Here is an 11,035-nt window from a genome sequence, read left to right as displayed (position 1 = left end):
TTAACATGGCAGTCAATAGGGGGATCAAGTTTCAGCACTTGTATTTGCCTGATACCTTGCGCTTGCAGCATTGCTCCGAGCAATGCAACTGTTCAGACGGCACCAGCAACGAACGATGGAGTCATCATCTGCTAGGCTCCAACGGATTGTGCCTTGTCCTGCACCTCGCACGCCTCACCGCGTCATGCAGACCTGCTGACAGCGACGGCTCACGCTCTGGGTAGCTTTGCCTCGCAACGGATTCAGTTCGGTGAGTCGATGACCACGCCCGCGCGCATCTCCCAGATCCGAGTCGAAGCACCGCCGCACATCGCGCGATCGGAGCCGTGGGGTTCGTCTCCGGCTCGGCTCCGGTTCCGCGGCAGGACGCGCGCGCCCGTGACCGGCCGGGGCGCCGGCCGGCCGCGGCCGCGCGTGGCAGAGGTGCCCGTGCCGCCGTGCGCAGGCCAGCGCGCAGGGAGTCACGGGAATCCACGCCCATTTCTGGCGTTTTACGCGCGCGCCGGCCGTGGGGACGCGCGACAGTGCGACACGGGCTTGGCCGGCCGCGGCCGTGGCGTCTTGCTAGCTTTGGTGCATGCACGTTTGCAGGCACCACGGGCTCTGCTGGCTCAGGCCGCTGCAGCTGGTGCCTGGCGATTCATTCCGATCCGAGAAAGGAAAATATCGTGCGTCGCCGTACATGATCCTCGCTCGTGTCCTGGTCGTGACCCATGATCCCCCGTCCGAGTAGCATCTGCTGCCAGTGTTCTTCGTCGCCCTGCACTGTTCTGCATCAGCCGCCAGTGTTCGTGGTGCGCGCTGCAGGCTGCAGCAGTCAGGTATCAGGCCTAGGCTCACGGGAACCAGCTCACATCTACGGCTTCGCTGACGCGTGTTTACCAATTGTGGATGGCCAGCCAGCCTGGTTTGTGCTATGCTAAGCTGTTGTTTGGTCGCATCGCATCCTATGCGTCGTGGGTTCTCACAGCACCTTTCTTCAGAACGATGCAGGAATGTGCCTACATTCGTATCCTGAACCCAAAGCATTTTTAAATCCGCTTGCTTTATCACACTGCAAGCAACCCGCATCCTGTAACCGGTAGGGAATCATGCGCTCAGCCATTGTGAAGCCAAAAGGGCCATTCCAAAAGGGCCATTTGACTGTAGAGCAACCGGCATTTCCATCAACTCGATCTGGGATCCGCACCCTCTGACGACTCCTTTTCTTTCCATCAGAATTTAGAAAGGGTGCAGCCTGACAGGCATCTCTTGTGTCTGCTCTACGGCATGGTGCCGGAATGGAAATGGGACGGTTCAGAAGCTACCGTACTCGCGTCACGGAAGTCATTCGTATCGTATAGCCCCCCGTACCCCTGCCGACGCAAGAGATCTCCATCACATGCGGTGGCCGGTGCATGGACCGGTAACACAGACACCGATGATCGAGAGAGATTGGCACGCTTGCAACTCTGACTTGCAAAAGCAAGGCACATTGCCCTCCTGTTTTTTCAGACGCAACGTTCCCATCTGGCTGTTGACGCTGCCGTTTTATCCTGCGAAACGTTTACGAGCAAAATCTGCTTGATGTGCGACCCCGGTAGGTCGCCGGACAACCTCGCCGTTCATCGCCGTCGACATCGAGCTAAATGCACATCCAATTTGCAAGGGCGGTTGGAAAAAGGGAGGTCCACCCATGCGATCAGGACCTGTATCTCGACCTCTGAACCGTGGCAACGGCATGGACAGACACAATGATCATCTGAAACCGATTTCTCAGCCTGCACGGAGACACAGTTCCTGCGTGTTGACTGTCGATCGATGCACTGACTGCTTCATGTGAGAGAGATGACACCTGTGGATCGATGCAGAGGAGAGGAAACACGTATACCGTATACGTCCAGATGTACACTCGTATCTCTTTCTGGTATTCGGCCGGGCTGAAAGCAGTGTGCGTAACCACCGGTGGTCCTTTGATCGAGCGTCCATCACGCTGAGTTTGGAGGCTTGCTGAGCGGCGAGCGAGCAACGCCGAACTCGAGCTGCTCACGACAGTGTGTTGTGTGATGGTCTGGTGTTGTATTGGGATCAGGAGCAGATGAGATCCATCCATCGATCCCCAACCACCGAATGTGTCGGTAATATCATACGCATGGTCCGTTTCGGAACCGGAAACCAGCCATGGCCCCTGCTGGTGTCCGATCGCCTTTGCCTTTCCATGGCAACCACCGTGCTTTCCATGGAAGAATCTCCGGTCCCCAAGCCACCGGATCGGTCATGCACTCTGTATTTCCAGTATTCCTCACCTTGCTTTCAGTCGGGTAACAAACTGACAGGACAGCCCCAGTTACCGGATCACATCCACGTACAAGGCAAGTAAATCATCACTTTTTTTTTACTAATTACAAGTATTCGCTTTCATGGACAAGCAGTATTGCTGCTCATCCTTTCAGGCACGGTGGCACTTTAAAAATCTCAAGAATGTTTCGCAAACAAAAGAGCAAGAATACGGCAGTAAAAAAGATTCAACTGAACTTTCAGGGCACGTACGGTAGCACTGTAGCTGCATCGCGCTGCCGTTCTGCTCGCCGGCGGCGCCTTTCTTCCGTGGTGGCCCCTCCACATCGACGCCATTATCTCTAGCTCCAATTTTAATAGTACATCTGAATATGAAGTGCGTCGCCTAAACTCAGACGTTTTTAAGCTGCGGATAAAATACTCCATCCAAATAACAATATCTCCAATCTGAAACAAGTGCGCCACAATATTTTTTTTAAAAAAAAACTTTTCAGCATCCATTTGAAGAACTCCAACCAGCAATACTGCTAATGCAATAAAGTGCATTTTAATGAATCTTCTAGCTTGTAAATAGTACAGTAACTAATAACTATTACACTAACTAATCACTAGATTATACAGAGCACTGTAAAACGCGGTGACTTTTCTACGATAGCTAAAAGCATTTTCTTGGAACAGCTAGAACAGTATAGATTACTAGACTATAACAAAGATTTACCCTTACTAAGCACCAGGTTCTCCGGCGCACGGCTTCTAAACTCAGGTAACCTTTTTCTGGCCACATCCTACAACAATATAATTTTGTCAGCTGTTCTTCGATAAGTATCAGCTAGTAGTTATAAGCTAGTTCCGGTCTGAACTTATCATACATTAAAAAAATTCAGGTTGTCTATAGTATTGTCGATATGACGTGATCAATGCTTCTTCCAACACAGCAGGATCTACTGATCAATGTTTCGGAAAAAAAAGGAACTATACATACAACTACAATTTTAGTGAAGATGACCCTAATTAAACCATCAGTAGGTTCCTTAGCCCGTAACAGCAGAGCAGGGCAACAGCAAATGGACCCATCAAGCATACACAGTCCATGCAGAGAGACTCGTCAGGAGAAAAGAAAGGATGGCTCCAAGAATTGGGCGTCACGGACTCGGAAGAATACAAGGCGCGAGCACAGTACAAGACTACAAGCAAAGAAGAGGACGAGAAAAATAAGGGCGCCCCCCACGTCCGTGTTCTCCTCCCCTCCCCCGCCGTCCCCGTCACGGGCCGCCCTCCTCCTCACCAGCTCACACCCATGACCCACCACCCTGCCGCGCGCGCCCACTCCGTCCTACCACTCTATATATGCCGCTGCTAGCGCCTGTGATACGGGAGGGGTGGTGGTGACCAGGAATCGAGAGCTAGCTTAGCTATCTATCATGGCCGCGGCGGCGCCTCCGTTCCCGGCCGCGGTGGCGGCGCTGCTGCTGCTGCTCTGCCTGAGCGGCGGCGGCTGCAATGCGCAGACGCCGGTGTTCGCGTGCGACGCGTCGAACGCGACGCTGGCGGCGTACGGGTTCTGCAACCGGTCGGCGACGGCGGCGGCGCGCGCGGCGGACCTGGTGTCGCGGCTGACGCTGGCGGAGAAGGTGGGGTTCCTGGTGGACAAGCAGGCGGCGCTGCCCCGGCTGGGCATCCCGGCGTACGAGTGGTGGTCGGAGGCGCTGCACGGCGTGTCCTACGTGGGGCCCGGCACGCGGTTCTCGCCGCTGGTGCCCGGCGCCACCAGCTTCCCGCAGCCCATCCTCACGGCGGCGTCCTTCAACGCCACGCTCTTCCGCGCCATCGGCGAGGTCAGTCTCAGTCAGCCGCCCACCCACCCCGACCCACCTCACCTGCCATTTCCTCCCTCCTCCCCGTACGCTCTGCTCTCCTCCGTACACCTGCATTGCATTCTTTGATTCTTTCTTTCTTTCTCCGCCGCGCCACCGTACCTGCATTGCCGCCGCCGCCCCTGCTCTCGCTTGGTGGGGGCGGTTGATTTGACGGCGAGCCGTCGCGTTCGCCGGTGGCGGTTGGTGCGCTGGATCGGTGTGATCCGGCCGGCGCCGCGAATGCCGTGCCTTGCTTTTCCCTCCCGACTTTCCCTTCATGCGATGCGGCACGGCAAGAAAAGCCGCAAAAGCGTGTGCGCCGGATCATATATTCTACCGGTATTTGTTTTGGACCCTTCTCGCCGGCGTCTTTAGATGTCAACCGGCGACGCAGTCTCATACTAGCTATCTCTAATCTACCTACCTATCAGGTTAAAACAAGGAGTGGCTGTATTAGCAATTTGTAATCTTGCCTAGAGCCTAGCATGGATCGGAGAGTTCATAGCACTGCACTATACTTGGCACTGCCTGGTCTTGTTTTCTTGCTCGTGGAGAGTCATGGCGGATGGAGATGCGGCGCCATGCTCCGTACTAGTACGGTTCACGCAGTGAGCTGCACGAAAAGCTTAGCGCGTTCAAGCCGGTTCAAACGGCAAGACAATGGCGACAGGTCGAGTACAAAAAGATGATATATCTAGATTAGGCCTTGTTTAGTTCCGTTTTTCAAAAATTTTGGAAACGGAATTTTGGCATTTAGAAGTAGTAAATGAAATCTATTTATAAAACTTTTTATACGGATGGGTTCTAAATCGCAAGATGAATCTAACGAGCCTAATTAATCCATCATTAGAGATTATTAGACTTAAAAGATTCGTCTCGAAATTACACCCGGGGGTTATGGAATGAATTTTGTCAGTTATCCACATTTAAGACTTCTAATTAGTGGTCAAATGTTTAAAATTACTGTAGCGTTGGAAATTTTTTTGGAACTTTAAGGGGAACTAAACACGGCCTTATAGTACTAGTTAGCGAGAAAAGGAGAAGAAACAGATGAATTAGTTGCTAATCCTGAGTCTTAAGATTATTTATTTTTACAAGTCACGCGTCAGGAATCATTGGGATTCCTCGCCGTTAAGAAAAAGGGAAAAAAAGGGGCTCAGCGCCTCAGCCAAGGACTGATAATTAGAGGGTGCGCCCCCGCATAATTATGGCGGTACGTGGCTGATCCAACAACAGCCGAGTTGATAAGATGCAATGCAACTGGTCTCTGGCCGTCCTAGACATCACGGGTACCTGGCCTGGCTAAGGTATGCAGCAGCACCGTAGCCGTGAGTGGGGCCCGCCCGCCCTCCATACAGAGCAGGGGCTGTTCACAGTTTTTTCTATTTTTTTTAACAAAAGAAAGTTCACTGGAATTCTGCAGTAGTACTAGAAGTTCATACACCTGGTAGTAACTGCATGATAGTAATGCTAAAATGGCCCTAGTTAGCATGCAGTATTTGTTGACTGGATTACTAGGATTTAGGAGTAACATGCGCAAGCAAAAACAAGAACCACATTGGAAGGAAATATCGGTCCTGGGGTCGGTGACCTTCCTGCGTTCATTCATACTAGGATATAAGTAATAGGATAAAGCAAGCACAGTGCATACTGACATGCGCAGCCGCGATTCTTTTGGACATGCGACGCTGTCCCGTGGATTGGACGCTAGCAGCATCGCCTTTTCGTCGTCCGGTCCCGGCGCGGCGCGGCGGTGCCCCCACCTCACCTCCACCTGACCCTCCCTCCCAATCTCCTGTCCGCTGCGGCGTCACTGTCACCGTCTCTCGTGGCATGGGACGGGAGAATTTTCGTCCAGCGAAAAAGATTTCCTCGCCTGTAGGGGTGGTGCGATCTGAATCTTGTTAGTGGCGGGCTTTGCCAAAGCGCAACCGCAGCCCATCATCTTCCTCTAGCTCGTGGCCTCCTCGTCGTCGAGTTTTGTTGGGGAAAACGCGGCGGCGATGCCGTCTCGGCTCCGATACTAGAATGGTGGTTGAATTCAGCAGCAACTGAGCAGTGACCTCTGAGCACTGTACTGACCAATGCCGGCTCCTGTCGGTCTGGCTGGCATCTTACCTTTCTTTCCTTCGGTTGCACCTACCTACCGGAGTACAGTACTGTATCTGCATTCGCGTGCATGTTTGACACATCGGCATAGATTCTGAATTTTCTGATGGATTCGCTCACGGTGAATTGTTTTCTGACGGCAATTTGGTCTGCAGGTGGTGTCGAATGAGGCGCGGGCGATGCACAACGTGGGGCTGGCGGGGCTCACGTTCTGGAGCCCCAACATCAACATCTTCCGGGACCCGCGGTGGGGCCGCGGGCAGGAGACCCCCGGCGAGGACCCGCTGCTCACCAGCAAGTACGCCGTCGGCTACGTCACCGGCCTGCAGGACGCCGGCTCCGGCGCCGGCGACAGCCTCAAGGTCGCCGCCTGCTGCAAGCACTACACCGCCTACGACGTCGACAACTGGAAGGGCGTCGAGCGCTACACCTTCAACGCCGTGGTAAGCAGCTGCTCTCTGCCTGCCAGCTAACCGCTCTCTTCAGACCCTTGCGGCGGCGCCGTTCGGTCGCGCCGCCGTGCCGGATTGGTCCACCTTTTCCTGCACCGGTGGGCTGTCGACGACCTGTCGTGACTCGTGACTGGACTTGATGGCGTCGCCGTGCCGGCGGATTGCTTGCCGCCGTCTTGCACGAATTGAATAGTCCCAGCCAGCCAGCCAGCCTGCCTGCCTGCAAGGGACGTAAGCTGATACGTGGGAGTAAATGCTGTGCACTGCACGGCTGCAACCTGCAGCACAGAAAGCGCGTCCGGCCAGGGTCATGCTGGTGATTGACCCATGTGGTTGTGGCAACCCCCCACCACCACCAGCGTCCCCTTTCGTGCTTTTGTTTAGGTGATCCATGTCCGTTTTGTACGGCCCCTGAATCATGATCAACGTCCAAGTGACGCCGTAGATCGGATCCACTCCGTGCTCGTGCACAAGGACTCGCACCGACAACAGCAGCGCGTACATGTACTGAGCCTTTACGCCAAGCCCGCCGTACACGTTCCGTGGCTGCAATGCAAAGATGTGTGCTTCTTTAGTAGTACTCCCTCCTTCCCCGTTTATAAGGCATACACGTATATCAAGATTCAAACATTCTCATCTTTGACCAATAATTTGACTATTAAATTTTTATTTTTATAATGCAAATTTCATATGATTGGATTCATAATCAAACATAGTTTACAACGATTATAAGTTTATAATCAAAAATGATATAATATATGATAAATAAATGGTCAAAGTGTTGTTTAGAAGACCGTGTCATGTTCTACCATGCCTTATAAACGGGGAAGGAGGGAGTAATCCGTAATGTCTAGTGCTTCTTGCATGGCAGGGCACCTTGATTAGTACGTATCTTAAAGAAAACATCTTGATTAAGATAAGGCTAACCACTGACAGATACGTGGAGGATACCCAAGATTAAGAAAGAGCAATGATTGATTAGGGAATGTCCCAAGGCGTGTTGTATAGATTACATACAGACAAAACAAACTGCAGCATGTGTCACTCACCACTGATCACTACGGATGTCTGCGTTCTGAATTGTTAAAACCCCATCAGATTCCCGTGGTTGCAGATACCCGAAATGGGCGATCTCTCGGCCATCTCCACCCACCGAGACGCATAAACAAAACCTGCCTCTGCGCCTCGGTGGCAGAGCACCGTTCTATTCTAGTGTTCGCAAAGACGAGATCTGGAGAAGAACATTTTAATTTTTCTATGGGAATGCTAGGCAGATGACACAGTGGCATGCCTAACCTAATCATGTGTGTCGTATTAGATAGTATCGTGCATCTGAACCTGTCTCAGCCCTAGGTCCCAGCAACATTATTATTCATCACTTGCTCCGGCATTGCAGCTGTGGAGTCACTGGAGTGTCAATGGTTGCAGTTCTGAAGATCTCTACCAAGATGGACCAGAAAAGTTGAACTCAACTGTCCGAGTTTCAGCATCCTGAACACGGTTTTGTGATGTGAATTCAGGTGTCGCAGCAGGATCTGGACGACACGTTCCAGCCGCCGTTCAAGAGCTGCGTGGTCGACGGGAACGTGGCCAGCGTCATGTGCTCCTACAATCAGGTCAACGGGACGCCCACCTGCGCGGACAAGGATCTCCTGTCAGGAGTCATCAGAGGGGACTGGAAGCTGAACGGGTATCTCCCTGTTTCCTCTTCTCAGTCTTCCATGACTTCTGATGAACTGCAGTCATCTCGTGTTCAAAAGAACATCTTTACAAAGTCCAGGGAAACTGAAATGTGGCTTCAGAAGTATTGATTCAATCATCTACTTACGTGTTTCCTGCAGATACATTTCATCAGATTGTGACTCCGTTGACGTGCTGTACAATAAGCAGCACTACACCAAAACCCCCGAGGACGCGGCCGCCATCTCGATCAAAGCAGGTTCGGTCATTTCCCTCCTAACTGACGATGCAAACAGCAGAAATGCTCATAGTTCAGTTTGAGTGTTGGTGCTCCATTTCTGTAGTCACTTGAAATGCCTCCTGACGTTGCTTGGCCAAACTGCGGCAGGTCTGGACCTCAACTGCGGCACCTTCCTGGCGCAGCACACCGTGGCGGCCGTGCAGGCCGGCAAGCTCTCAGAGTCCGACGTCGACCGGGCCATCACCAACAACTTCATCACGCTCATGCGGCTGGGCTTCTTCGACGGCGACCCGCGGAAGCTCCCGTTCGGCAGCCTCGGCCCCAGCGACGTGTGCACGTCCTCCAACCAGGAGCTGGCGCGCGAGGCCGCGCGCCAGGGCATCGTGCTCCTCAAGAACAATGGCGCGCTCCCGCTCTCCACCAAGTCCATCAAGTCCATGGCCGTCATTGGCCCCAACGCCAATGCCAGCTTCACCATGATCGGCAACTACGAAGGTAATTATTGCCGAACTTCTTTCTTACTGTTGAGAGCTTAGCTTCCCAATCTGTCCAGTTACGAAACAGAAATTGATCCCTCATCGATTGTCTGTTGCCGATGGCATACATATACAGGTACGCCGTGCAAGTACACGACGCCGCTGCAGGGCCTGGGCGCGAACGTGGCCACCGTGTACCAGCCGGGCTGCACGAACGTCGGGTGCAGCGGGAACAGCCTCCAGCTCGCCGCCGCCGCCAAGGCCGCGGCCAGCGCTGACGTGACCGTGCTGATCGTCGGCGCCGACCAGTCCATCGAGCGCGAGAGCCTGGACCGGACGAGCCTCCTCCTGCCGGGCCAGCAGCCGCGGCTCGTGTCCGCGGTCGCCAACGCGTCCAGCGGCCCGTGCATCCTCGTCATCATGTCCGGCGGGCCGTTCGACATCTCGTTCGCCAAGTCCAGCGACAAGATCGCCGCGATTCTCTGGGTCGGCTACCCCGGCGAAGCCGGCGGCGCCGCCATCGCCGACGTCCTCTTCGGTTACCACAATCCAAGTAATCGCCGCACCGCGTTGGCAACTGAATCGCCGTTCCTGAACCTTTTTTTCTTCTTCTAAAGTATCAGTTCTGAATTATTTGTGCCGACGATGATCGCAGGTGGAAGGTTGCCGGTGACGTGGTACCCCGAGTCGTTCACCAAGATCCCGATGACCGACATGCGCATGCGGCCGGACCCGTCGACCGGGTACCCCGGGCGGACGTACCGGTTCTACACCGGCGACACGGTGTACGCCTTCGGGGACGGGCTGAGCTACACCAGCTTCGCGCACCGCCTCGTGTCCGCGCCGGCGCAGGTGGCCGTGCAGCTCTTGGAGGGCCACGCGTGCCTGACCGAGCAGTGCCTGTCCGTGGAGGCGGAGGGCGGGCACTGCGAGAACCTGGCGTTCGACGTGCACCTCCGGGTGCGGAACGCGGGCACGTTGGGCGGCGGGCACACGGTGCTCCTGTTCTCGTCGCCGCCGCCGGTGCACGGCGCGCCGGCGAAGCACCTGCTGGGGTTCCAGAAGGTGTCCCTGGAGCCCGGGCAGGCCGGCGTGGTGGCGTTCAAGGTGGATGTGTGCAGGGACCTCAGCGTCGTGGACGAGCTGGGCAACCGGAAGGTGGCGCTGGGCAGCCACACGCTGCACGTCGGGGACCTCAAGCACACGCTCGACCTGAGGGTGTGAAGGAAACTGCAATGGGTAGGGCGGCCTTTGAACGAGGCAGCTGGCTGGAATTGGGGGATTGGATGGGTCGGGGAGGGAGGAGGGCTCGTCAGAATTGGTTCAGGAGGTTCAGCAATAAGGGCTTCCCGTTGGGAAAGAAATTGGATCATCCACGGGCAGCGTAGTCTCTTTGTTTGGTGGGTGGTATTGGATTCATTTGGAGGGTCCATTTGCAATTGTAATTTCGGAGAAGTGTAATTGACTGAAAGGGAGAAGAGTTGGTTCATTTCTTCAGATTTAACTCAAGGTGTTCAAATGGTTATTGTGTTGTGAAAGAAGCATACCTCTTATAAGATTAGAAAAAAGAAGAACATATCACCTGAACATATCACCTGATGCTAAAGTTCAGTTTCCTTGAACCCCCATCAGTGTATCTATCCCATCTTCGCTATCCCATCTTCGTGTAAACTGTGCAAACTTCAATCTGAGCCTCGGAGAGGTTGATTTACACCTGATATGTTTCCTTATAAAATTACCATCTCCCTCTTATAAAATTATGAAAGGAAGGAGACTTGTGCACACATACTAGTCCATCACGCAACAGTAACAATAGAGGAAATCGGGAGCGGGAGTTGAGTCAGCGGCGAGCGGCGTGGGCCCGTTCCAAGTCTCTTGGCAAGTGGGCTAGGCCCATTATCTCTTCACAACGGGCCATCCTCAGACCACCTCTCCTGGCCTGCT

At 54.0% G+C, this 11,035-nt stretch overlaps 1 protein-coding gene across 3 annotated transcripts; it reads left to right on the top strand.

Moving 5' to 3' along the window:
• The first annotated feature begins 3,523 nt into the window (after positions 1-3,523).
• Positions 3,524-10,610, top strand: LOC120641934 (beta-D-xylosidase 4-like). 3 transcript variants are annotated; one of them, XM_039918263.1, is made up of 7 exons: positions 3,524-4,112; positions 6,398-6,685; positions 8,215-8,384; positions 8,536-8,633; positions 8,763-9,110; positions 9,228-9,644; positions 9,747-10,610. In XM_039918263.1, exons 1-7 carry the CDS (start codon positions 3,699-3,701, stop codon positions 10,313-10,315), a joined length of 2,304 nt encoding a protein of 767 aa, XP_039774197.1. In that variant the 5' UTR covers positions 3,524-3,698; the 3' UTR covers positions 10,316-10,610. The 3 variants fall into 3 exon arrangements, with proteins under 3 accessions (XP_039774197.1, XP_039774199.1, XP_039774198.1); XM_039918265.1 differs by lacking the exon at positions 3,524-4,112 and adding an exon at positions 6,035-6,284; XM_039918264.1 differs by lacking the exon at positions 3,524-4,112 and adding an exon at positions 6,050-6,289.
• Positions 10,611-11,035: the final 425 nt, after the last annotated feature.

Source organism: Panicum virgatum, chromosome 7K (assembly GCF_016808335.1).
Source record: "Panicum virgatum strain AP13 chromosome 7K, P.virgatum_v5, whole genome shotgun sequence".
NCBI classification, from domain to species: Eukaryota; Viridiplantae; Streptophyta; class Magnoliopsida; order Poales; family Poaceae; genus Panicum; species Panicum virgatum.
Note: the sequence above shows the minus strand (reverse complement) of the source record. Positions and strands in the feature narration are given on the sequence as shown.

Coding starts and splice junctions, on each gene's coding strand:
- LOC120641934 (XM_039918263.1), top strand. CDS start 3,699: ATGGCCGCGGCGGCGCCTCCGTTCCCGGCCGCGGTGGCGGCGCTGCTG. Junction 4,113..6,397: donor TCTTCCGCGCCATCGGCGAG/GTCAGTCTCAGT, acceptor TTTGGTCTGCAG/GTGGTGTCGAATGAGGCGCG. Junction 9,645..9,746: donor CTTCGGTTACCACAATCCAA/GTAATCGCCGCA, acceptor CGATGATCGCAG/GTGGAAGGTTGCCGGTGACG.